Source organism: Rattus norvegicus, chromosome 16, assembly GCF_036323735.1.
Source record: "Rattus norvegicus strain BN/NHsdMcwi chromosome 16, GRCr8, whole genome shotgun sequence".
NCBI classification, from domain to species: domain Eukaryota; kingdom Metazoa; phylum Chordata; class Mammalia; order Rodentia; family Muridae; genus Rattus; species Rattus norvegicus.
The window spans coordinates 18,381,446-18,408,559 of NC_086034.1; the positions used below are offsets into that span (position 1 = coordinate 18,381,446).

Genomic DNA, 27,114 nt, shown 5'->3' on the forward strand with positions numbered 1-27,114 from the left:
GTGACTATTTCAGGCCAGAATTACTTCTTTTCTGGTCCATTGAGGCTGGGATTCATTAAGTGATTCACGGGTGGCCCTATGATCACAGTGTCAGAGAGCTGTGTCTGAGTCTTAACTCCGCCCCTGGCATGAGCCAAATGTCAGAAACCCAAGGCTCAGGGGCTTCCCTGCTCACATGTCCCTGTCTGGGAGGTGCCTCCCACCTGGTGGCAAACACGTGGCTGAGTTCATCCAGGACATTGTTGAGTTTCACCTGCAGCTCCTTCAGGGTTCCACTGGCCTCGGCGTCCAGCTGAGGGGGGCAAGGTCGTTAATACCCCTGCCTTCTCCTACCCCCGGGGAAGCATCTAAGGGGCTGGGGAAGGCAACTGAAGGCAGGAAGCCAAGCCTCCCTGGTAGGACTGCAGTTCACACCCAAGCCTGCTGTCCTCAGGAATGGGGTGATAGGGCAAGCCCCTCCAAACCTCGTCCTGGAGCCTACCTCCTTCCCACCCATCGCCTCGAACATCTTCTCCAGCTGCACCCGCAGCTGCTGTGTGTTGTTCATGAGGATGCAGGGCTGGGAAGAGCAAAGGTCAGGCTGCTGACTTCCCACCACCTCTTGGGGATTGGGAAATGGGGTTCCCCTAGGGCATGAGGGGCAACAACCCTGGGCATGAAAGAGTTGGGGAGGGGATCCCTTGGGCCAGATGGAGCAGGCCTACAGAAATGTCTGCCTGGGCCAGGAAGGCCAAGGAGGAGCAGAGAGAAGTCCTCATAATCCTCCTGCCTCTGCTGAAGCTCCACCCTGGAAGCAACCCATGACCCCTGGGGAAGCATGTCCTTAACCTCACGTGCACTCACAGGACTACCCCAGACTCACAGGCTCAGTCACACAGACATGGACACACCCATGACCCAAGTCTCAACACAGCTATACCAAACAGTCAGATGGTTGGGTCTGAGGTACACAGCACTCAGAAGGTGGAGACAGGAGATCAGGGCTTCTAGACCAGCCTGAGCTACATATCAAGTTTGAAGCTACCTGGGCCAGGTAGCCAACTGGCACTGAGCCTGTGATGTGAGTTCAAGGCCAGTTTGGGCTACACAGTGGATCAAAGGCCACTTTGGCCTATATAGCAAGATTGGGGCTAACCTGGGCTACATGGGAAGCTCAAAGCTAGTCTGGGCTTCACTTTGAGAGATTGTCTCAAAAACCCAAACAAACAAGTAACCACCAGCACCAACAAGCCCCATACAACCAGACACAGACACAGACAGACAGACATATAGACAGACAGATTGACACAGTGTACACAATCACACATGATCTTGCAGATCCATGTCCCTTCAGTGGAGCTTGTCTCAAGCCTCATGTCAGAGCCTGGAACCCTGGGCCCTGAGGGAAGCTGGGTGGGGTGGGGAGGGCTAGGGTGTGGAAAGGGCAGGGTGGGTGCCCCCCGGTCACCACTTTCTCCTTCTCCTTGGAGCAGTAGGAAGCGAAGTCCTTGGAGACGATGTCGGCGTACTGGAGAAGCACATTGCTAATGGTCTGAGGACAGAGAGAGGGTGAGAGGGCCGCAGCCTCAGGGACCCTGGCCATCACGACCATCCACTGCAGACATTATGGTGACTTGGTGCTGCACAGTGTGTGGGGTGGACATCAGGATGGCTGTCCATCCTAGATGGCCACTAAGGTACAGAGGAGACCTCATCCCACGAAAGGACTGCTTTCTGTACTCAACTTCTTTTTTTCTATTTGAGGCTAGGTCTTGCTGTGTAGCTGAGGCTAGCCCGGTCTCCCCAGGATATAAGCCCCACCATGCTCCGTGTGCCCTCCTCGGCTTCCAAGGAACCAACCATGGTATTAAGGCCCTGGTTGCCAGCATGACCTGATCCCACATGGAATCCATCCCAGCTGAATGACTGCCGAGTGAAACGCACCCAGAGCCAGCTGTGCCTGTGTGAGTCGTGTAGAACTCCAAACCTGACCTGCAGCCCCAAGGCGACCCAGAACACTCACCCAGCCAACTCTGTTTCCTTGGAGTGAGTGGGTAACTTTCCTTTGTCTGTCGGCTTTTGTTTGGTTTGATTTAACTTTTCTTTGTGCAGTGCTGGGCCTGGCACAGAGCAGGTGAGTTCTCCCACAGAGATTTTTTAGATTTCATTAATTTGGGTGTTGGGTGGGGTGGGTGGGAGTGAGCACGTGTGACCCTTGTGTGTGCCCGTGTAGGACAAACGGCAGACGTGTAGGAGTCAGCTCTCTCCTTCCATTCTATGAACCCCGGGGAATTGAACTCAGGGCTTCGGGCTTGGTGGCAAGCACCTGTATCCACTGAGCCCTCTCACTAACCCTCCTCAACGTGTTTTTCCTAGATTTATGACAGCAGAGCCTTGGACACACTGGATCATAGCTTCCCTGCTAGACTGCTTCCCTTCCTCAACTTATGTATCGACTCTAACCTCCCCCGTGTGCAACTCATGTCCAGCCCTGAAGCAGCCTGACTTCACCTTCAGTGGCACGGCTCCCCTCCACGTCATTCAGCCGAATCCCATGCCTAGCTCAACCCCATCCTGTCTCTCCTCACCCCCCCCCCAGGCCCCACCTTGGCAAAGCGCCGCATGTAGTGGCCCACAATCTGGGGGTCAGGACACTCCAGCTTCTTGATGATCTCAAAGCTCTGGTTGAGCTGGGAGAAGACGTCCACTACCGAGCAAGAGAACAGGGCGTGCTCCGATGTCTGCTGGAACTGCAGGGAGAAGACAGCATCAGGCTAGACCATGGCATCGCTCCTCGAGGGCCCAGGCCACAGGAGGGTGGAGGCCCTGACCTGAATGAGAACCCCACGCTCCATGATTGCTGGATGTATGGAGGAAGCACCCACAGGCTGGACAGGACAGTGGCCACCAGTGGGCCATGGCCCACTACCCATGGCCTCCTCACCCCATCCTTCTTGTCCCGCTCGAGTGCACCATGCAGGAAGTCCCGGGACACCTCCTCATTCTCATCTAACCACTGGATGACGAAGGGCTCAAACCACCTGTAAAGGGACACATCAGCTGGGATACCGCTGTGGACTCTGTCGCCGGCTCTGCCCACCTCACCCACTGTCTGCTGGGCCTGGGGTGCACGCTTTAATCCCAGCTCTTGGATGTGGTGACCTGGGCTCTGTCCCCAGCTTCCATCCCCCAGTGGATTTGTCACTTCAGTTTGTCACTTCAGTCACTACATTTCTTTAATGTAGTTATTTAAATACGGGTCGGTATATTTAAGGCTACCCTCAAACTCACTGGGTACCTGAGGATGACTCTTGAAGAGGGAGAAGGATAAAGAGGAGGAGGAGGAAGAAGAGGAGGAGGAAGAAGAGGAGGAGGAAGAAGAGGAGGAGGAAGAAGAGGAGGAGGAAGAAGAGGAGGAGGAGGAGGAAGAGGAGGAGGAGGAGGAATGGGAGGAGGAGGAAGAGGAGGAAGAGGGAGCGTTTAGCCTTAACAAGTTGAAAATACTTCAATCATGGCTTTTGTTTCAACATGTGGCTTCCTTCTTGCCCTGTCCCTCTGAACCGTGTGCTGCAGCTGCTTCCCCGGGACCAATGGGGTGCTGGTCACTGTCCTGAGCACCAGGGAGTTGGGATCTGACATCCACAGGTCCTGGAGTCCTCTTAGGTCTTGGTGACATTCTGACCCAGGCCTGGCGGGACTCGGGAACTTACGCAGGGTACTCCGGCACGCGGTCCTTGAAGGTGGGCAGTTCAGCCACGTACTCGTTGTACAACCACTTGACCTTGAAATGCAGGTTCATGTAGTCTGCGCTCTTACACAGCCGGTGCTTGTCGTGTTCTGCCAGGAGAACAGAGGCTCAGCCGGGAGGACTGGGGCTTCCACTGCTCCCACACTGCTGCCCAGCTGGGCCCAGAGGCTCACCCTCCATGGCGTACTTCATGTCCTGGGCAAACAGGCTCCACATCACCTCAGCACTGATCTTCCCCACATTCAGCTCCTGGGGAAACCTGGGAAACAGATGGAAAACTGGTGCTAGGACAGAGTGGGGGCGTTGGGACCTTCCCACACCTATTCATAGCTACACACATACATACATGCCTATACACACACACACCTATATACACACACACCTATACACATACACACCTATACACACATACACACCTTATACACATGCACACCTATACACACATACACACCTTATACACATGCACACCTATACACACACACCTATATACATACACACCTATACACACATACACACCTTATACACATGCACACCTATACACACACACCTATACACACATACACACCTTATACACATGCACACCTATACACACACACCTATACACACACACTCCTATACACACACCTATACACACATACACACATGCCTATACACACACACACTTATACACACATACACACCTTATACAAACACACACCTATACACACATACACACCTTATACACACACCTATACACACATACACACCTTATACACATGCTCACCTATACACACACACCTATACACACATACACACATGCCTATACACACACACTTATACACACATACACACCTTATACAAACACACACCTATACACACATACACACCTTATACAAACACACACCTATACACACACACCTATACACACACCTATACACACATACACACCTATACACACATACACACCTTATACACACACACCTATACACACACACCTATACACACATACACCTATACACACACCTATACACACATACACCTATACACACACCTATACACACACACCTATACACACACCCCTATATACACACCCCTATACACACACCCCTATACACACACACCTATACACACACTCCTATACAGACACACACCTGTACACACACACCTATACACAGACATATTCACTTATATACACACACCTATCAACACATATACACACATACATATCCATACCCACACCTATCCCCCACACACACCCACTTATACACACCCACTTATACACACACGCCTATACACACATACCCACTTATACACACGCACACCTCTACACACAGAGACCTATACACAGGCACACCCACTTATAAACACACATCTGTCAACACATATTTACACAAACATATCCACAGACACCCATACACACACACACCTATACACACACACATACACATACCCATACACGCACACACCTATACACACACACACACACACACACATCTTCGCTTTGATCCATCTGTGTATATCAAACTAATTCTACACCTAAGTAACCGTGCGATGTTAGGATTTATGCTTCCCACCCCACCCCACTCTGTGGCTCATTTTGAAAAAACCCAACCCAGTGGCTCCTTTAGCCACTTGATAAATATTTCACATAGGCCAATCTATAACCAGCAGTGCCCACGTTCCCTCAGGGTCGCACAGAGCACAGCACTGCACACTATACACTGCACAGTGCTGTGTGTGTAGAAAACTGTGTGATTAGTTATTGTCTCTGAAACAGGGAAGCTCCATGTTGCCAAGGTTAACTCTTGGACCCAAGTGGTCCCTCCTGTGAGCCTCATGACTCGCTAAGACTGCACATGTGCACCCTGAGCAAACACGAGTATATTAAACAACTCCATAAAAGTTCGTTTCTAGGCCAGTGGGACGGCTCGGTGGGCAAAGGTGCTTGTTGCCAAGCCTGAGGAAGATCTCTAGAATCCATGTGGTGGACGAAGAGAACCGACTCCCACAAGTCCTGTGACCTCTGTGGGATGTAAAACCATGCCAGGAAGTTCGGTAAGGTAGAGCAGGTTGATACCCGGAGACTCGGGGGCACACACCTGAGGCTTGGGCAACTCCCTGCTCCCTGCCAGACTCCTGACTTGGAACATGTGCCATGCTTCTCACATAAAAGAGATATGTCCTATGGTCACATAGGCTCAAAACAGTATTCTCCATGCTAACGAGGTGCCTAGAGGCCTGGAGGGCTTAGCCAATAAGCTTCCCTTCCCAGACATTCCTCCCTGAAAAAGGTATTTGATCTCAGGTCCACACTGAGAAATGGGGTATGGTTTTACACATTCATTTTCCGCCGTGACAATAAACTGTTTAGAACTGTTTAAGCTGTCTCTTTCTGCTGTGGGAGCCATGAAGAAGGCCTTTGCCTACAGAGCCACAGCCTAATTCTCTGTAGAAGACCTCTCTGCCTTCCCAGCCACAACTACCATGAAGCCTGTCTCCACCACACTAAGGACAATCATCTCTGCTGGGATAAGCCTGAGCTCCCCTTCCCCCACCCCACCCCCGCCCCCGACTCTGTCCTCTGCTCTTCCACAACTCCCAGCCTGGATGTCTAAGAATCTGAGAACCCCATGGCCTGACTCAATCACAGGTCTGGGGGACGGCGAACCAGCTTCGGCTTTCCCACATCTCACTGTGCTTTCCACCCTTGGAGTGGTGTCTTGGAGCCTCCTTATAGCCCAGCATCGCTGGCTGCAGTGTGGTCCCCATGTTATGCCTCCCCAAGTGACTGTGCCCTGTGGCAGAGCCCTATGGCAGAGTGAACGAGGGCTTACAGACCTCCACAGCTAACTCTGTGACACACATACACAAGGGACCCAGGTTTGAGTCCCATCACCCACATGACAGCAGGAACCATCTGCAACCAAAGGTCCAGGGGACCTAACGTCCTCTCAAGGTCTCCACAGGTACAAGGTACAGACATGGTTCACAGACACCTGCAGGCGCAACACCCAAACACATAGAATAATAAACATTTAAAAGTAAAATAAATGCTAATTAAACATTTTCAAGGTTCACGTTCCAGTTGTTGTAAACACACACACACACACAGACACACAAAGACACACACAGAGACAAGCACACAGACACACACACACAGGTATACACAGACACACACACACAGACAAGCACACAGACACAAACACACACACAGACAAGCACACAGACACAAACACACACACAGACACACACACACACAAACAAGCACACACACACAGATATACATAGACACACAGGCACACAGACACATACACACACACAGGTATACACAGACACACACATACACACAGGCACAGATACACACACAGGTATACACAGACACACATATACACACACAGGTATACACACACACAGACAAGCACACAGACACACACACAGACACACACAGGCGCGCACACACACACACAGGCACACATAGACACACACAGAGACACAGACACACATAGGTGCACACACACAGGTACACATAGACACACACAGAGACACAGACACACATAGCTGCACACACACAGGTACACATAGACACACACAGAGACACAGACACACATAGCTGCACACACACAGGTACACATAGACACACACAGAGACACAGACACACATAGGGACACAGACACACACACAGGTATACACAGACACACACGGACAAGCACACAGACACACACAGACAGACACAGGCTCACACAGACACAGACACACACACACAGATACATACAGACACACACACACAGACACAGACACACACAGGCACAGACATACACACACAGGTATACACAGACACACAGACAAGCACACAGACACACACACACAGACACAGACACACACAAGCACACACACAGACACAGACACACAGGTACACACAAACACACATACAGGTACATACACACAGAGACACAGACACACACAGAGACACAGACACACACAGAGACACAGACACACACAGGCACAGACAAGCACATAGACACACACACACAGACACACACACACACAGGTATACACAGACACACACATATACACACACAGGTATACACATACACACACATACACACACAGTTATACACAGACACACACACAGACACACACACACAGTTATACACAGACACACACATACACACACACAGGTATACATAGACACACACACACAGAGACACAGACACAGACACAGGTACAGAGAGAGAGAGAGAGAGAGAGACAGAGACACAGACACAGACACAGACACAGGTACAGAGAGAGAGAGAGAGAGAGAGAGAGACACAGACACAGACACAGACACAGACACAGACACACACAGGCACAGACAAGCACATAGACACACACACACAGACACACACACACAGACACACACACAGACACACACACAGACACACAGGCACGTGTGCACACACACACACACACACACACACGTGCGCATGCACGCGTGAATGGGTAGAGCTTTCAGATGGGGTCACTCTGTGATCGGGAACTCAGCACACACTTCCGACCCCTGGCACGGCCCCGGCCGAGCTCACTGATTGAGGCAGGGTGTGTAGGAGTTCTTATCCTCCTCAATGATAGACACGATGAGGGTGATGAGCTTGGACCAGAAATCCAGGTTCTTGATGCTAGGGCCTTGCTCCTCCGGGGGGACCTCCCCCTTCTTGGCCTGAAAGGGGGGAAAGGGTCAGTTCATAGCAGCAGGGGTGGCAGAGGTGCTGCAGGCCACACTCCGGCACCACAGACGCTGCACCAAATGGACTTCATGATAAGACTCTCATTTTAAACAAATAAACTGAGAAAGATTAACTGAAAGAAACTCAATCCAAGCCACTATCTATCCTTTTCTGAAGCAGAGACTTAAGATGTAGCACAGGCTAACCTGGAATGGTCCATCCTCATGTCTCAGTGTCCTGAAGGCCAGGCTGACATAGGGATGGACTGTCTTCCTACACCATGAGGGTCTTAGGGACAAACCACAGCTAACCAGGCTTGGTGGCAAGCCCTAGCCTGCCCACTTACCTCCCACCAGCTTCCAAATCTCTTTTTTCTTTTTAAAGATTTATCTAACTTTATGCTATGTCTGTGTGTCTGTATGTACACCGTGTGCATGGGGGTGCCCAAGGAGGCCAGAGGCACTGCAGTTATAGGTGGCTGTAGGTCACCATGTGCGTGCTGGGAATAGAACTCTAGTCCTCTGGAGGAGCAGTAAGTACTCTTAACTGCTGAGCTTAACTCTAACAGCCCAGACTCACTGAACCTTTTTCAAATAGAAACTTTCCACTAGCCAAACTCAGCAAGCACATTCTTGACTGCCTGTTGAGTCAGTGCTGTGTGTTTGGTGCTATGTGCTTGGTGCTGGGTGCTCAGTGCTTAGTGCTGGGTGCTGAGTGCTCAGTGCTTGCTACTCAGTGCTGGGTGCTCAGTGTTTGGGTGCTGAGTGCTTAGTGCTGTGTGCTCGGTGCTGGATGCTGAGTGCTCAGTGCTGGGTGCTTGGTGCTGAGTCCTCTGCTAGACAGCACCAAAAACTGTTGTTTTTTTTTTTATTCAGATCATTCCACAGCCCTAATCCCTGAATTCCAGAAGATAACACTGAGGGTCTGAGCATGGCATGTCTCTGGGTACCTGTGAAGGTGATGCTCCACTCACCGGGTCTGTCTGGTACTCCCGGCCATAGAGCTCATGACAGTTGTTGAAGATGTACTCGTAGGTGGAGTTGAGGCACGCCTTCACGCAGTCCTTCACCACCTGACTGGCACGTGGCGGACTCTGCAGTTCCTGAACCTGAAGGCAGAGAGGCCGGGCAAAGAGGCTGGATCCATGATGCACAGACCAGGCATGAGCTGCTATGAGCTCATTCACTGGTGGGTTTCTCCACACTGTTCTTGTTGTTCGTTACTGGTTTGTCTTGTTATGTAGACCAGGCTTGGCCTCAGACTCCCAGAGATGCCCTGCCTCTGTTTCTCGAGGGTTGCGACATGGGCGGGTATGTGCCACCACACCCGATAATTTTCTTGTTTTTTAATCACACATATTTTTAACGCGCGCGCGCACGCGCGTGTGTGTGTGTGTGTGTGTGTGTGTGTGTGTGTCTGTCTGTCTGTCTGTCTGCCTTGTACGCATGTGCAGGTGTGGTTCATGTACTAATGGAAGCCAGAGGACAACCTGTGGGGGTTGGTTCTCTCCCCTTTTACCATGTGTGGGACCTGGGGATTGAACTCACAGAGCCAGTTTTGGTGGCAAGCACCTCTTCCTGCTGCACTGTGTTGCCAGCCCCCCCTCCCCCGGCGCTATGTGTTCAAGGGTGCACTGTAGCAGTGGCCATGGTCGGGCCACTGGGCTTCTTCCCGTGGTTGTGTGAGGACACCCACCTTCATCCGGAAGAAGGTGATGCTGGTAAGCAGGTCCACTGTGGACTTGAGATCCTGCAGCCGCTCGGGGCTGCTGGCCGGGAAGTTGTTCTGTTGGCAGCAATGAGAGACTGAGGTCATTTTGGTGTGGTGCACAAGGGAGAACGTGACAGCCTCCAGACAGCACGGTGGGGCATGTCCATGGGAGAATGCAGGAGCACGAGTGGCTGCACTGGGTCCCTGGGCCCTCTCTCTGGGTGACTCTCAGACAGGGAAACAAGCCTCTCACCCGGTACATGGACAGGTCAATCCGCAGGGAGTTGTGCAGCTGGTCCAGAAGTTTCACAAAGCGCTCTTTCTAAGTGGAAGATTGGGAGGGAGGGCAGGTGAAGCCGGGCCTGGGGGTCTGGTGATGTCATTGAATGTAGCTGGCTGAGTGCTCCCTGACCACTAAGCTTCATCACCCAACCACAGCCCATTTCTTTCTAGCTTTTTGACACAAGGTCTCTGTAGCCCAGGGTGGCCAGGACCTGGAGATTGTCCTGCCTCATCCTCCTGGGAGCTGAGGTGGCAGGCGTGTATATCACCAGCCTGTTTTACGTGTGGTGTGTACAGAACCCAGGACCTTGTTTATCCAACCCTCTGAGCTTCAAATTTTCTACCCATTCTTTTGGGGGGTAAGGGAGTTGGATTTTTGAGATAGGGTTTCTCTGTGTAGTCCTGTGTATCCTAGAACTGTAGACAGGCTAGCCTTGAACTCAAAGATCCACATGCCTTTGCCTCCTAAGTGCTGGGATCAAAGGAGTACCCCACCATCACCTGGCCACTCTACCCACTGGTAATGTCTGATTCCATTCTACAGATGAGCAAACTGAGGCTCCGAGACAGGGAGACACTGGGGCAGAGGCACACGAGGTGCTACTATGGACCAAGGAAGTCTGTCCAGCCCTGGCCCCTGAGACTGACCCCGAAATTGGAGGCAGCGAAGCGGTCGGAGGCAGACACGTTGGTGGAGGCGGTGGTGTGTGCGTAGTAGGCGTTGATGTTGGCAAGCAGGGTGCTCATGACAGCGGGTACCCCAGGGCACATGTACTTGGAGGAGAGGCAGGCAAAGTGGCTGGTGGGCAGAAGTGGGAGGCACTGGGTCTGGGAACCAAGACTTTGGATTCCCCAGAACTCCAAGACACCACCTGGGTGTCAGCCCCTCTTCTGCACTCCTTTCCCTCTGGCTCAGTCCTCTGGGTTTCTATGTAATACCTGTGTCCTTTCTCCCAAGTTTTTTTTAATTTAATTTTTTTTCTTTTTTTTTTCTTTCTTTCTTTTTTTTTTTTTCCGGAGCTGGGGACCGAACCCAGAGCCTTGCGCTTGCTAGGCAAGTGCTCTACCACTAAGCTAAACCCTTAATTTAATTTTTTGAGACAGGGTCTTATGTAGCCAAGGATGGCCCTGAGGTCCAGATCTTTTGGCCTCAACCTGAATGCTGATGCTCAGGTGTGTGCCCCTCCCCCACTTCCCCACCTCTATCTCGCTGTCACTTTTCTCTACCTCTTCCTGGTTCTTTGGCCCCCACCTTCCAATAGCAGCATCCTGATCATCTCCTGGGAATGTGGCACACCCCTTCTCCAGATCTGTCAGTGTCACCCGAGGCACCCGCCCACCCACTGTGCCCTCACGTCATGGCTTGGTAGATGGATTCAACGCCATAGCGCATGGCAAACTCATCCACGATCTCCTGGGCAGTCTCATCATAGTAAACCTTCCAGGCGTCGTCACCTTTGGCATCGGGAATCTTCACCACGCCATTGTTCTGTACATCCGTCACAAAATGGAACAGGTTCTGTACAGGGGAGACATGGCATTAGAAATGGAGAAGAAGCTGATTTCTGCCAACCTTCCAGGTCCTCATCCGTCATCCTCCACAGCACCCAGGTTCCCCATCCATCATCCACTTTTCCAAGTATCAAACTACCCACAAATCCACCTAAGACCATTCAACATTCCTTGTGCCCTCTGTCATCTACCAGCTCTCTCAGCCACGCCCTAATCGCTCCCCCAGCCACGCCCCAATCTCTCCCTCAGCCACGCCCCAATCGCTCCCCCTGCCACGCTCCAATATCTACCCCCAGCCATGCCCAAACCGTTCCCTCAGCCATGCTCCAATCTCTCCCTCAGCCACGCCCCAATCGCCCCCCCTCAGCCATGCTCCCTAACTCGGTTGATCTTTTTCTTTGGTTCTTTTTTTTTTTTTTTTTTTTGGCTCTTTTTTTTCCGGAGCTGGGGACCGAACCCAGGGCCTTGCGCTTCCTAGGTAAGCGCTCTAGCACTGAGCTAAATCCCCAGCCCCAACTTGGTTGATCTTATTCGTTGTTCCTCTGGTTAGTAATCCAGAGTCACACTCATTTGAGAAGCTCCACTTAGGGACAGATTTCTCTGCAGAGGGTCAGGTAGGAGCAGGAGAGCTCAGCACTGGAGTGCAGCCTTGAGAGCTGGCCTGGAGGCCCACAAGAAGGGTCCCTGGCGCCGGACCTTGACACAGGAGTAGTGGTTTCTCAGGCGGAGGGGACCATGTAAGGAACCGCACAGCGTGTGCAGGAGGAAGGGCGTGGTGATGAAGGAGCCAGTTGTGTGCTTCTTGGCTCTATTGGGCTCACCTCATGCAGACAGGTGTACTGGACATGGTAGGGTGCCACCTTCTCCTCCCCTTTGATCTCCACACTGATGTGAAGCCGAATGGCGCCCGACACAGCAGACTTGTCTGTTCTCTTGTCTGTGGGTTATGAGGGAGGACATGAGGGGGTCTCGGGGCAGCTTCAATACACAGAAGCTCTGGAGCCTTCCCGATCCCCAGGGTCTCTTGTGCAGCATATCCTGGATCATCTCTTTCTCCGACTTCAAGCCTCCCCGAGCCCTGCCCTCACTCACCCAGATTGTACCACACATCCATCTCGCCGCTAAGCGTCCGCACCTCGATGATTGTCTGCCCTAGGAAGTCATCAGACTCCCTCTTAAACCTTTGCTTCACACGGGATTTGATGTCATCGTCTTCATCCCACACACGCACCTTGATCCGGTCAGAGGAGTTGTGACATTCACTGTGTGGGCAGTCAGACCGGAGGGCAGGCTTCAGGCAGCTGCCCTGTATCCTGTCTCAGAGGCCCCACAAACTAACCCAGAAGCAAGGGAACTTTGGGACTGGGAACCCAGTCAGTTACTCACAAGTGGAAATTCTCTTCCCACACTGGGTTAAGGTTCCCGTAGATGGTTTTTGTCCTTTTCTTGGTCTTCCCAACCTGGACGGTGACATAAGGGTCACTGGATCCTGTCTTGTCCTTGGCCTGCAAGCCCTGGGCACAGACCACTGAAAGACACACCACACAAATGTGCTTTCACGATGGGGAACGTGCCATCAACACATGCAGTCATTAACACATGTCCCGGGAGGCTCGTGACAGGGGCCAGCCACAGTGACAGCCCAGCTAGTCTTGCCAGAGAGTTACCATAGGGCTCCCAAGCTGATGCATTTACCCTTCCCATATAGCCATCTACCCATCTGTCTCTCGATCCACCTATTCACACATTAAATCCTGCAGCTACCCACCCTTCATTTTTTCTTTTTTTCTTTCTTTCTTTTTTTTTTTTTCGGAGCTGGGGACCGAACCCAGGGCCTTGCGCTTGCTAGGCAAGTGCTCTACCACTGAGCTAAATCCCCAACCCTGCTACCCACCCTTCTATCCACCCATCCACTCACCCATCCAACTATCCATCCATCCAGCTATCACCCATCCATCATCCATCAACTCACTCACCCATCCACCCACTTATGCAGCACAGGTGGGATCACTCTCACATGCATGTTAGAAGGAGTTTCCCCCAGGTCGACCTCAAGCTGCAGCCCTCCCTTGGTTCCAAGCACCCCTCAGTTCTCTCCCACCAGGGCTGTCTGCGCATGCGCACCCGTGATGCTAATTTTGGCAGACCACTTGGATGTGCCATCCAGCACACTCTGCTTGACGGCCTTCATCTGCTGTGTGTGTGCGCTCTTGGTGACCGCGAAGACCTCCTGGATCAGCTCGAAGATCTCAGGCTTGTTGCGCTCGCGGATCTTCATGCGGTCCTTCAGCACCATGATGATGTTCTGCGTGCGGTCTTCAGCGCCATGCTTAGAACTCTTCTCAGCCGCCCCTGCCGTTACAGATGTACTTGGCCTTGGTGTCCAGCTGCTAGCCTCCAACCCTCCAACCCAGGCAGGTCACCAAAGCGCCCTCCTCCTGGCTAAGCTTAGCCCTCTGAGGCTGCTCTGGATTGGCCACGCCCATGAAGTTCTCCTCACCTGGAATCTCCTCCCTCCTAGAGCCCAGTCTCTTGAGACTCCCGAGTCTCCACCCACCTCTAGGCTCCACCATAGGCATTTCCCTGTCAGTCAAACCCTGAATTTTCTGCCCACTGAGTTCTGCCTCAGGCATGATGGTTAGTCATGCCTACACAGAATCTCCACCTTCCTACAATCCTAGTGCCAACTGAGGACACATCCCACTGAGATGTGCTCCTCCAAGCCACACCTTCTAGGATACATCCTGCATGATGCCCTGTCCCCTCTAAGCCCTCCTTGTCACTGACCCATCATCCTGTCTGAGCATGTTCACCCACAGCCTTCTGTCCAGGTGGGCATCCTTCCTCTCAAAGCCCCGCCCTGTTAGATCATCAGCACTTTGCTGTCCCTCAGTCCCCTCCCCTCCGGAGGACCTCCTTTCTCTAAGACAGAGTAGTAGGGCAGCCGCCTGTGTCACCCGAAATCCCCTGCGCAGACCAGCACTTGGCGCTTCTATCTCCTCAGCTCTCCAGCTCATAAAATTTTCAACATTCCCAATGCTGCGGCCCCTCAATACAGTTCCTCATGTTGTGATAAGCCCCACTCAATTATGTGGTTGCTACTTCATAAATGTAATTTTGCTACTGTTACGAATCATAATCTAAATATGCAGGATATCTGATATGTGACCCCTAAAGGGGTCGCGCCCCACACGTTGAGAATCGCTTAGTAGAAACCCTAAGGAGGGGGGGGTGTCCCTAAACTAAGCCCTGCCCATATAACCACGCCCATTGCCCTGCCTCTGGCTCATTAGACCAGTAGCATCCCAACTCCACCAGAAGGACCCAGAGCTATCGCAGCCAGGGATTGAGAGCTTTGCCACGCCCTCAATTCTCCAAACAGTCTATCCACTCCTCCTCAACTCACTCAGCCAAGCCGACCACGCAGTTCAGACCTCCCAGCCTGGCCCACTCCAGCCTGGTCCTTCCCCTCGCTTCTGCACCCCTACCTGCACCTCACACAGCCAGCGTTCTGGCTAACCCTGGCCCCACCCACCAGTCTCAGCCCCGCCCCTCGCTGCCTGGCCCCGCCCCTCACGCTGCAGGCAGTCCGCGTTGAGCAGGTCTTGGCACTTCTCGTGGCACTTAACGCCGCACTCGGTGCAGCGCATGCCCTGCCGCGCGATGCCCCACAGCAGCCCCTCGCACTCGTAGCAGTAGGTGGGAGTGGTGGCCGTCCACACCTCGAAGTTGTGCGGCGTGGTGCAGGAGATGGGGTAGATTAAGGCTTGCAGGGTCTTCTTGTAAACGTGGTTTTTCTGCGGAGGAAAAAGGAGGGAAAAGGGCCGTTCAGGCGTCCCAGACACCCCAGCTCCCCTGCTCTTCGATCGCTGCGGGACCGCTTCCAGAGCCCCCCACTCACCAACTCTTCATTGTTCAACGTGCTGGAGGCCAAGGCCGAGGTGATGCCCGCCTTCCGTGACTGGACCAGAGACTGTAGTGAGAAAGAAAGTTGCCAGTGAGTGTAGACCACACAAGGGAGGTTGCAGAGCCAGGGACCTGGTGGGGTGGGAGTGGGGCGGGAGCGGCTGAGTCAGAAGGAATCATGGGAGGTGAATTTTCCACACCCCAAGGTGGGACTTAGGAGACACCCACTGAGCAAAACTCCCAGCCCGGGTAGTTCTTCCCACCCAAGAGCTTATATACCCACACAGGGGTGAAAGCTGAGAGGTCCCCCAACAACCATGTCATCATCACTCACCATAGCCTGAGGTCCAGGATGCATGAGGGTGGAAATCAGGGTACATTAGTCTCAAGGACTGCCTGGGCAGTCCCCAGCCTCAGCCGCCCTGGGCAGTTGTACAGATCGTACACTGCGCCTTCCCACTCAGGGTGGAAGCACGGGGCTGCTCACCAGGTCGCTCACGAGGGGAATGGGCTTCCGCTTCCTGATGTCTGGCATGCTGTCAATGATGATAAGGCCACCACCAGGGCTGCAAGACACACGGGAACACTGAGGGGCCAGACCTGTGTCCAGCCTTACACCCATCACTAGAGGTGCAGGCAGGACCCCTGACCTCCCTCTGGGATGAGAGTTCAACTGTCAGGCAAAGACAAACTCAAGCGCTGGCCCCAAGCCTAGGAGTGTGGCCTTTATGGGAATTCCAGCTCTCATATGGGTAAGTTGGCATGGGCTAGTACCCTTAAAAACAAAAACTAAAAAAGACTGTCCCGGGTGATGGTGGCCCATGCCTTTAATTACAACTTTAGAGGCAAAGGCAGGCAGAGCTTTGTGGGTTGGAAACCACTCTGATCTACAGAATGAGTTCCAGGACAGTCAGAGATACACAGAGAAATCTCGTCTCAAAAAATAAACAATAAATAAATAACAACAAACTATTTTCTCCTCTCAATATAGAATCCTCTTAACACCCCATCCCTTGTCTGAGCAACAGATGTAAACCAACCTTGATCTCCCGTTTTAAAAATCCCCCCTAACCCAGAGTTCTGCTCACCCGCCTTTGAACCACAGAGACTTGGACATCTCTCCTTCTCCTCGGGCCTGCAGGACAGACAGAAAACAGACACACTGGTCACCCCTCTATCCCTGAGGCAAGCTCTGCCCCCCTTCTGTCTCCCACACGGGTGAGGAATCAGGAAATCCAGGTCCTACATCTCTCTGTACCCCTGGACTTTCTGGACCCTAGCCTGTAAAACAGGCAGAGAGCCTCCCTGCCAATCAAACGTCTTAATCCTGAACACTTGACATCATTTTCCCTGTTCAGTCTTGTTGGACTCTCTCTCTCTCTCTCTCTCTCTCTCTCTCTCTCTCTCTCTCTCAACTTAAATGTTTTTTTAAGATTTATTTATTATATTTATTATATAGAAGTACACTGTAGGGCTGGAGAGATGGCTCAGTGGTTAAGAGCACTGACTGCTCTTCCAGAGGTCCTGAGTTCAAATCCCAGCAACCACATGGTGGCTCACAACCATCTGTAATGGAATCCTCTCCTTGTGTGTTGAAGACAGTGACAATGTACTCATAAAATAAATAAACAGACCTTTAAAAAAGAAGGAGGAGGAGGAGGAGGAGGAGGAGGAAGAGGAGGAGGAGGAGGAGGAGGAGGAGGAGGAGGAGGAGGAGGAGGAGAAGAAGAAGAAGAAGAAGAAGAAGAAGAAGAAGAAGAAGAAGAAGAAGAAGAAGAAGAAGAAGAAGAAGACTGCAGCTGTCTTCAGACACCAGAAGATGGCATCAGATCTCATTACAGATGGTTGTGAGCCACCATGTGGTTGCTGGGATTTGAACTCAGGACCTCTGGAAGCGCAGTCAATGCTCTTAACCACTGAGCCATCTCTCCAGCCCCTAAATGTTTTATTATGATTATTTTTATGTGTATGGATGCTTTGTCTGCATTTGTGTCTGTGCATCATGTATGTGCGTCAGGCGCGCACAGAGGCTGGAAGAGGATGTCGGGTCCTTTGGATCTGGAGTTACAGACAGTTCTGAGCTGCCCCGTGGTTGCTGGGAAACAAACCCGGGGTCCTCTGTAAGAGCAGCCAGTTCTCTTAACTGCTGAGCAATCTCTCCAGTCCTTTAATTCCTACTCTTAAGTGCATAAGGAACCTGGTTTGGAATGTCCATGGTGTGACATCGGATGACCTAAGCTTCCTGGTGCTCCTGCCCAGGTGGGATGGTCACCTGGATATCAACACAGTTCTGTGCCCAGCTGAGGTAAGGAGCCTTCAGAAGACTCACTTCGACCTCCAACTTCACCCTGTCACTCTTCCTGCAGAACACCAATTCTAACACTGACCTCTGACCTCTCACTGCTGTCCTGACCTCTGCCTTTACCTGCAAGATTGACCCCTTACACGGCTTCTCCAGTCTCAGGCCTCCAAGTGTGATTACTACAGATTTGGAAAAGTCCAGCTTCCATGGGGCTAGCACGTGGAGCCAGAGCATCCCAACAGGGCCAGGAGAGTTGAAGTAGGGGCCCTCACATCTGTCTACAAAGGGGCTCTAGAGCTGTGTGTTGTGGGTAGTGGGTGGGTGTGGATGGGCGTGGCCTGCTGACTGTGTTTGGGTGGTGAGCATGTTTTTTGGGTATGGGTGGAATGATGAGCATGATATTGTTGAGGAGGAGGGGTCTTAAGGGCGGTATATGGGCTGATGGACAGGTCTTGGTGGGCGTGGCCTACACGGTGGGCATGGCCTCCATGGTGGCCATAGACAGGAGTGGGCGTGGACTGGCTGTGTCACTCACCTCCTGCAGCTGCATGCGCACCTTGTTGAAGGCTCGCAACCAGTTGGCTTTGGCCCTGGACATGGCATCCTGCCCTTCCTGGCCCTCCTCAGCCTCTCGAGATCTGAAACTAAGCCAGGGAAGGCAGGCAGAGGCTTAGAACGGCTCTGTGGGATCCCAGCTTCCCGCTCCAACTCTGCCCACACAACGTGCTGCTCTCAGAGGCCCACAGAGCTCTCTGACTAGTGCCCTGCACCTCAGTTCCTCCGGATACCTCTCCTCAGACTTGGGGGGCTCTGCTTCCTGTGCACACTCCGCAGCTGCCTTCTCTTCAGGTGTGGCTGCCTTGGGGATGCCTTTGGACACATCGGGGGCCTCAATGGGCACAGCTGAAACTTTGTCTTCCTTCTGAGGTGCAGCTGTTGGGAAGCTGATCCGCTTGAACTCTTTGGGCTCAGCCACAGTGGTGTCCTCCTGCTGGGTATAGCTGGCCAGGTCATCAGGCACCTCCTCCTCCTCCTCCAACTCCAATTCCTCTTCCTCCAACTCCTCCTCCTCCTCCAACTCCTCCTCTTCCAACTCCTCTTCCTCGGGCAACTCCTCATCTTCCAGGTCCTCCAGGTCCTCCAGGTCCTCCTCATCCTGGTCCCAGCGGGGTGAGTCCTTGTGGTAGCTCACAGAGCTGTGGCAGGAGTGATAAGAATCTCGGTCCCTCTCGTCATCCAGCTCTGAGCCCTGTAGGCTGTGCTCATCCGGGTCGAAGTCCTCACTCAGCTGGGAGCTGCCCTGGCTCAGCTCCCCACTGGAAGCATAGCGGCTGCTGCCTGTGGGGCTGTAGAGAAACAGTCAGACCTTGGCTACCCACTGTCCCACACACACACACCATCCCCCCACCATCCCCCCCACACACACCCCCACATCATCCCCCCCACACACACCATTCCCTACACACACACCATCCCATACACACCATCCCACAAACACTATGCCCCACACACGATCTCCCCACACCATCCCCCCACCATTACACACACACCATCCCCCCACACACACCATCCCACACACCACCCCCATACACACCATCCCACACACACACACCATTCCCTACACACACACCATCCCACACACACACACACCATCCCACACACACACACACACCATCTCACACACACACACCATCCCCCCCACACACACACCATCCCACACACACCATCCCACAAACACTATGCCCCACACATGATCTCCCCACACCATCCCCCCACCATTACACACACACTATCCCCCACACACACACACCATCCCACACACCACCCCCATACACACCATCCCACACACACACACACCATTCCCTACACACACACCATCCCACAAACACTATGCCCCACACACGATCTCCCCACACCATCCCCCCCACCATTCCACACACACCATCCCCCGCCACACACACACCATCCCACACACCACCCCCATACACACCATCCCACACACACACCATCCCACACACACACCTTCCCCCCCACACACACACCATCCCACACACCACCCCCATACACACCATCCCACACACACACACCATTCCCTACACACACACCATCCCCCACACACACACCATCCCACACACACCATCCCCCCCCACACACCCCCACACCATCCCACACACACACACCATCTCACACACACACACCATCCCACACACACACACACCATCCCACACACACCATCCCCCCACACACACCACCCCCACACACCATCCCTCAACACACACACCATCCCACACACACACACCATCCCCCCCACACCATCCCCCACACACCATTCCCCCCACACTCCACATATACACCATACACACACACCATCCCCCCCACACTCCACATACACACCATACACACACACACATACACACACACATACACGCACACACACACACACCATCACCCAGGGGTGTGCTCAGCAAAGCCAGAGTGCCTACTGTGTGCTCACTCCTGCTCAATAGACCAGGAACAAAGGTGTGAGACCAGGACCCAGGCCTGTAAGCCCACGAAATGAGTGGATTGAGCACCTACCAGGGACTCCTCCTTCTCTGCCCCAGGAGCACAGGCCCACCTATCAGCCACACGTTTGCTTATCGTGGATTCAGCAGCCCAGGTGTTTGTGTTGCTGCTCAAGACGGCAGGAACCTGGGGCACTCGAGCCAGGCACTTACTTGGCACGAATTGAGCCCCTATTGGGTACATGCTGCTGTCCTGGCATCGAGAAGCACTGGCTTAGCTGAGATGCACAGACGCTTACGGGTGCAGCTTCAGCCATCTGGACAATCCCAGCCTGAGCACCCACTCCCCTTTCCCTGCAGCCCCTGACATGCTGCCACGTCCAGCCATCCATTATAAGCTCCTAACGTTCAACCTAGATTATCCCATACATAACCTGTGCCTGCCCATAGCCAAACCACCTTGACTGTCAGTTGGATGTGTTACTACAGTCATTCTGATGTCAGCCAGGGGCCATGCGCACACACCCCCTAGTGGTGAGGTTTCAACTGCACCGAAGGCCTGAGCTGGCAGAGAGGGGCATGGCTGGAGTCCACTGCTCCTGCTCACTAAGGGTAGGAATTGGCTATACCAAGATTCTTCCCTACTGGCTTCCACAGGCTGAGTCTGAATCCATTCCAATGAATCCCCTGGCCCCTCGACTCCCTGCCAGGGTCCCTGACCCTTGATGGAAACCTTACTTCACCTTTGATGGGGAGATCCCAGCATCGTGCTCCAGAACGCCCTCCATGATGTCCCTGTCCTCAACTGACCCCATAGCAGGTCCTGGTCCACTCATGTTCTTTGCAGCTGCATGAGCCAGCATTGGCTACAACAGGCAACGTGGGGATCAGGGTGGTGGCCTCAGCACACAGACTCTGCCTTGAGTCCGTCGCTGCTCCTTAGGCCTGCACAGCCTCCCAGCAGCCAAGCTTAGGGGGCTCGTACCCTGTCTCACCATCTGTCCCGCCCAGAGATTGCCACCACCAGTGGAATGTGAGAGTACTTGCCGCTCAGTTGGCACAGGGCCTGGGTAGCATATGTGAAGCCTTGGTTTCCATCCCCAGCATGGCATGAACCAGGAGTGGTACCTGTCATTGCCACGGTAGGTAAGGGCAGGAAGCACGTGGAGCCAGGACATTTAAAGGGAGCTTGTACACAGGACGGGAGCTGGCAGCTAGGCCTTGGTTTTGTTTGTTTTTTGTTTTTGTTTTTGTTTTTTGAGATAGGGCCTCGTGTAGCCCAGGCTAGCCTGAAACTCCCTATATAACTAGAAAAGGCTCTGGATGCTACAAGAAAGTGCCAAGGACTAGCACAGGGCTCAGTGGGTATAAGTGCTTGCCACCAAGCCTGGTGACCCGAATTCAAAGCCTGGGACCCACAAAGCAGCGGTGAAAAGCCAACAAGTTGTTGTCTGATTCCCTAACACACATCATAAAACACGTACCCCCCCAAAAAAAAAACCAAAATAAGTGTAATTTTAAAATGCAAATAGAAATGTTCTGTGAGATGGGCCCGTGCATTCCCGGCCACGCCCCAGTCCCACAGCCACCTGAGTGCCCGCGGCTCAGAGAACTCTTCATAGCTGTGCATGGAGTCGCTGTAGGACTCCCGGGACCCCAGAGGGGGTGGCCGCACGGAGTACTGGTGCACCGAAGCATTGGGCTGCGAAGTCGTGTAGTAAGGCGGTGGGATGCTGTTGCTCGTCTCACTCCTATAATCACTGTCCCGGTCATCCACGGCACTGTCGGGATCATCATCTGCAGGGAAGAGGAGGAAGAGGAAGGGTGAGGACGGGAGAGCACACAGTGGGTCTAAACCGGCCTCCCTCTGGGGTGTCTTCATCCTCTGCTACCGCAGCACTGACAGAGGCTCTAGCAGGAGGGAGGACAGAAGGGAAGCTTCCGGTGTGCCAGCTGTGGGGCCTGGGAGGACGGTGACCCAGCTGTGCCACCTGAGAGGATGAGGATCCACTGTCTGAGATGAGGCCAGTGCTGTGAAGGAGACTCGGATCTCCAGGAGCCTCTCGCGCTCACTTCCTAGCAGAGCACGCCCTTTGGCGCCCTCTGGCGGCCGCTGAACAGATGTCAATCAGGACCGTTTGCTGTGCTCACCGCTCACCGCAGCACCTGTGTGTACTAAAGCTAAGTACAGAAAAGCCAACCCGATTGGAGTTCTGTGCTTTCTATCAATTGTTTATAAAATTATGATATTGTGCCGGACATGGTGGCGCATGCCTTTAATCCCAGCACTTGTGAATTAGAGGCAGGTGGATCTCTGTGTGTTTGAGGCCAGACTAGTCTATACACAGTAAGTTCCAGAACAACCCGGGCTACACAGAAAAACCCTGCCTCGAAAAAAAAATATTACATGAATACGTTGTGGGGGCACATGTGGAACAGCATGTGTATGGAAGCCAGAGGAAATATTGAAGGAATCGGCTTCTCCTGTGGGCGTCTGAGATGGAACTCAGATGAGCTAACCTTTACCCACTGAGCCATCCCACCTGCCCCAACATGCGGTTTTTGACCCAACAACCTACTACTTTGGTTTTGAGAGAATCATCTGCTTTGGGCTCCACTAGCTTCCCTTTGACTCAGCAACCCCTTCAGCCAGACTGGGGCTTTAACAGTCTCTCTGCTTTCCACAGCCGGCACCAGAACTGAGGGCCTTGTGTATGTTGGGCTAGCCTTAGGGTCGACAAGGGTCAGATGGCTTAGGAAACTGGGACATGGCCCTGACTGCTGTTGATGACCAGGCCCCACTGAGGGAGCATCTGCGTGACATGGGGCCACTTCCAGATCAGCAGGGGGACAGAGACATGGATGTGGGGGTGAGGAGCCTTGGGGTTCCTAAGATGCCCACTTCCCTGAGAGCTTGTTACTTACTCTGTTCTCCCCAGCCAAAGTAATTCCAGTTGCCTAGGAAGGAACAGGCACAATGAGCCTCAGCCACCCTCTTCACCCCAACCCCCACCCGGGGGGCCCCTCAAAAGGCAGGCAGGCTTCTGACCGTCCCCCCAGGGCAGCACTTTCCCAAGTCCCCTTATCATTTCCAGCATAGGAATTTTAAAAAGCAAAACAAAACAAAAGACAAACCACCAAACAAACAAACAGAACCCCACAGGGGGTGTGCCTCCCCCTCCGGCAGCCTGAGGGCCTGAGGATCTGAGACAGTATCTCACAGGCTCTTGGGCCCCCCAACCAGGCTAGACCAGGCTGGGCTGAGAGCCACTTCAGTGATTGACAGGAGCAGTGCAGCCTGGCTCTGCAGTGGCTCACTACTGCTCAGAAACCCGAGGCAGGAGGATGGCTGGAGCCCAGGAGTTCTGGTGAGGCTGAGTCACACAGGAGCCAGTGTCCCTGGGACAGTGGTGGCTGATGGAATGGGACGGGGTCCCTCAGCCCTGGACTCCATGCCTGGCTTGGCCCTGGCTGTCACTTTCTTAGGCCATCCAGGCAGCTGCTGGGATACAGCAAAGCAGGAGTCGCACACCAGACTGGGCTGCTGGATGGAGTGGAGCGGAGCGGGCGGCACTCACAGCACTGGCTGCTGGGCACCGGCAGTGGCTTGTCCTGCTGGTCCTGAAAGGAGTACTGTGAAGGGGACGGTGTGTCAGGGACAGTGAACACGGCTCCCTCTGGTAAGCCCAATACATTCGACTTTAGGAAGCCACAGAGCAGACAGAGAAACAGAAGGCGACCAAAGAGGCGCGGGCGGTAGCCAAGCAGCCCTTTACTGGGTCCCTCCCCCCACCCCGTGAACACCACATGGGTCTGAGCTGTGTGTTGGGACACTCTGAGCACAGAAGGGAGAGGGGAGAGCGGCCAAAGGCTGGGCTGGCAGGGAAGATGGGACATTTCACGTCTCCCTGTGTCCCTGGAGAGGTTGGATCAGGAAGCTCACCTCGAGGGGACTCACCTCATCTTGGTCACGCATGGCATTCAGCTGCTCCAGCTTCTTGGCCCAGTAGCGCGCCTCCTCCTCGGGGATGTCTGCAAGCAAAGCCTCCATGTCCCGGGCTCTTGGGAGAGCTGGCCTCCCTCCCTTGGGACCAGGTTCAGAGATGTGGGGAGCAGCCTGGGGAACCCCAGGGATGGATGGAGGTGGAGGGGGGCAGGAGGCCAGGGGCTCCGGCAGGGATTGTGAAGACTTTGAAGGCCATGGCCTCCCCAGCTCAGTCCTCAAAGTGGGCACTGTGACCTTGGGTCTGGCCAAACCCTGTGACTCACCCAAAGGCAGCTCAAAATGTGCGTCCAGGAGGATGCGGTGGAAGGTGGGGTCCTTGGTCCCACAGATCTCACTGTCTGCCATGATGGCCTGAGAGTCCAGTGTCAGCCATTCTCCCGGACCCTCCTGGGCATGAGTGAAGGCAAAGGATAGGGCTCAGGGCCCCAGGGAAGGGCAGGGTCCAAATACTGGCTGCACACCAGCCTCTCTTGAGGTAGCCTCCCTACCTGCTCCCGCTCACCTGACAGCAAAGGTTAGACCCCACTTCCCAGGTGAGAGACTTTACAGTTGTGGCTCCCGACAGTAGCCCCAGTTCCTGGCCACCCTGAGGAAGCTGCCCAAGGGAGTGAGACCGCCGCTGCCCCCCCCCCCACTGCTCCATAACACAAGCACTGTGGACAACTGGGGTCCATCTGACCCTCAATTTCTTTACTACTCCTACAATGACAATCTTCTGTGGAGAATATCGACCACTCCCTTGGGGCTTGGGCTGCCATCATGCTGGGCCACTGAGAACATCCTGGGTCCCCTTCATGCTACTTCTGGCTCTGGCTCTCATGGCTGCTGCTGCGTTTCCTCCCTTCCTTCCTTCAGTTATTTACTGATTAAATGACAAGTATGCTCTGGCGCCTTGTCAAAGCATGGGCCACCCTAGGTGCTGTTAGTCCCCAGGAGTAAAAGCATCAGCCTGGCTTCTGAGGAAAACCCCTGGACCCACAGGGCCAGGAAAGAGCAGGTTAGGCCCTTAACTGACAATACAGCCCTGATGGGATTCTCTGGTGTCCACTTTAAATCACTAGGTGGTAGCCCCAACTGAGCATGTTGGTGGGGGATGGGGGTGAGCAGGCCTCACCTTCTTTAGACCACAAGCCCCTGGGCCTCTGCCAGGCTCTCTTCTCCACCTGTCACTCACCTCATTGGACTGACGGATGGTCCGAAGTGGGATCCACACAGTACCCACCATTGTGTCCCAGATGAGACCCTTGTTCCACACCTCCACCGTCAGGCCCAGATCCAGGCGGTTGATCTCACTGTGTGCACAGCACAGGGGAATGGGAAGGAAAGAAGACAGGCTCAGAGAGGTCAGTGCACTGGCCTGAAGACACACAGCACACTGCAGTAGGAAGCCAGGCCTGGAGGAGCCGGTGCCAAGAATGGCAACACATTGGTTCATTCTCTGGAAGGGAAACTGAGGCCATGGGAGGGAGCATGTAGCTCAGACTATCACAGGCAGCCAGAGTTGCATCTGGGAGAAAAGGACTGGGAACAGAAGTTACCATCTCACCCTCCCCTCCATCTTACCGACCCTTCAGGGGTCCTGAGGCCCCAACAAGGCTGGGCAGGCAAGGAACACGCACCTCCCTGACAGTTCCCGACCATTCTCCTCTTGGGGTATAACTCAGGGTTCACTCCTGTAACGTGTGACTTCTCTGGGCTTCCTTTTCCTCATCTATTAAATGGGACTCACCATAGCAATCCCCTCAGGGTACTGAGCACAGTTGATTTAAAAGAATGAAAAAAATCATAAAATAGGGTGTGGCCCAGGTGGCTGGACATCAGGACAGATGCGACAAGGAACAGGTGTGTTGGCACACACCTTCGATATCAGCACTCGGGAGACTGAGGTAGAAGGATCAGATTTCAGGTTGTCTTTGGTAATACAGTGAGGCCAGCCTGGGCAACTTGAGACCCTGTCTTCGAAATAAATAAGAGAGCCTAACAGAGAGACCATTTTGTAAACGTGGACGGTGTGGCTGCCTGGCTGGGGATTGATGGAGGGTACAGGTATTCAGCGACTAGCATTTCTTGTGCACCCCCAACCGGATTGACTCCTGTGACCTGTACCCTCGGAGGTCACCGTGGGCTCCCACCCTCCTTGGGCTGAACAAGGCAGGAGTGATGAACCCCTCCGCGGTGAAGTGTGCAGAAAAGAAGCCAGGAGGTAGCAGCTTAGCAGCGGCTCAGGAAAGACTTCCTGGAGGGGGCGGCCAGCTGGAGGGGGGCGGTGAGAGGCTGAGAGGACAGAACTGAGGGAGCTGCTGGATGACACTGAGGTGGCTTACAGCGTTTATAATCTTTTCCTCTGCCTGGAGAGGAGCACACTATAGGGGATAAAGAGGAGGGTGGAGGAGCAGGCCTTGGGATGGGTAGAGGGGCCAAGTGTGGTGGCTGTGGAGTGTGGGCACGGGAGGCGGGGCCTGGTTTGGCTGAGGACAGGC

The 27,114-nt window shown here is 53.6% G+C and overlaps 1 protein-coding gene across 14 annotated transcripts in view; it reads right to left on the bottom strand.

Moving 5' to 3' along the window:
- The window catches only part of Unc13a (unc-13 homolog A), a 47,918-nt gene that overhangs the window by 13,555 nt on the left and 7,249 nt on the right, over positions 1-27,114 (bottom strand). For 8 of the 14 annotated variants that reach the window (XR_010058317.1, XM_063275701.1, XM_063275696.1 and 5 more), the window contains 29 exons: positions 25,809-25,926; positions 24,898-25,021; positions 24,587-24,660; positions 24,207-24,261; positions 23,554-23,586; positions 22,218-22,425; positions 18,913-19,470; positions 18,660-18,768; positions 16,911-16,957; positions 16,310-16,388; positions 15,818-15,889; positions 15,494-15,713; positions 14,041-14,268; positions 13,303-13,444; positions 13,009-13,178; positions 12,738-12,853; positions 11,760-11,923; positions 11,053-11,203; positions 10,376-10,444; positions 10,108-10,197; positions 9,386-9,520; positions 8,272-8,405; positions 3,901-3,986; positions 3,690-3,816; positions 2,924-3,020; positions 2,586-2,729; positions 1,448-1,531; positions 482-559; positions 204-292 (listed from right to left, as the gene is read on the bottom strand). Coding sequence is in view for 13 of the 14 variants with exons in the window: in XM_063275701.1 (XP_063131771.1) it covers positions 204-292; positions 482-559; positions 1,448-1,531; positions 2,586-2,729; positions 2,924-3,020; positions 3,690-3,816; positions 3,901-3,986; positions 8,272-8,405; positions 9,386-9,520; positions 10,108-10,197; positions 10,376-10,444; positions 11,053-11,203; positions 11,760-11,923; positions 12,738-12,853; positions 13,009-13,178; positions 13,303-13,444; positions 14,041-14,268; positions 15,494-15,713; positions 15,818-15,889; positions 16,310-16,388; positions 16,911-16,957; positions 18,660-18,768; positions 18,913-19,470; positions 22,218-22,425; positions 23,554-23,586; positions 24,207-24,261; positions 24,587-24,660; positions 24,898-25,021; positions 25,809-25,926 (3,801 nt within the window). In the remaining variant the exon portion in view is untranslated. Of the gene's footprint in view, positions 1-203; positions 293-481; positions 560-1,447; positions 1,532-2,585; positions 2,730-2,923; positions 3,021-3,689; positions 3,817-3,900; positions 3,987-8,271; positions 8,406-9,385; positions 9,521-10,107; positions 10,198-10,375; positions 10,445-11,052; positions 11,204-11,759; positions 11,924-12,737; positions 12,854-13,008; positions 13,179-13,302; positions 13,445-14,040; positions 14,269-15,493; positions 15,714-15,817; positions 15,890-16,156; positions 16,216-16,309; positions 16,389-16,910; positions 16,958-18,659; positions 18,769-18,912; positions 19,471-21,371; positions 21,495-22,217; positions 22,426-23,553; positions 23,587-24,206; positions 24,262-24,586; positions 24,661-24,897; positions 25,022-25,808; positions 25,927-27,114 lie in introns of those variants that run through there. The other 6 variants (XM_063275698.1, XM_063275695.1, NM_022861.2 and 3 more) reach the window with 5 other exon arrangements.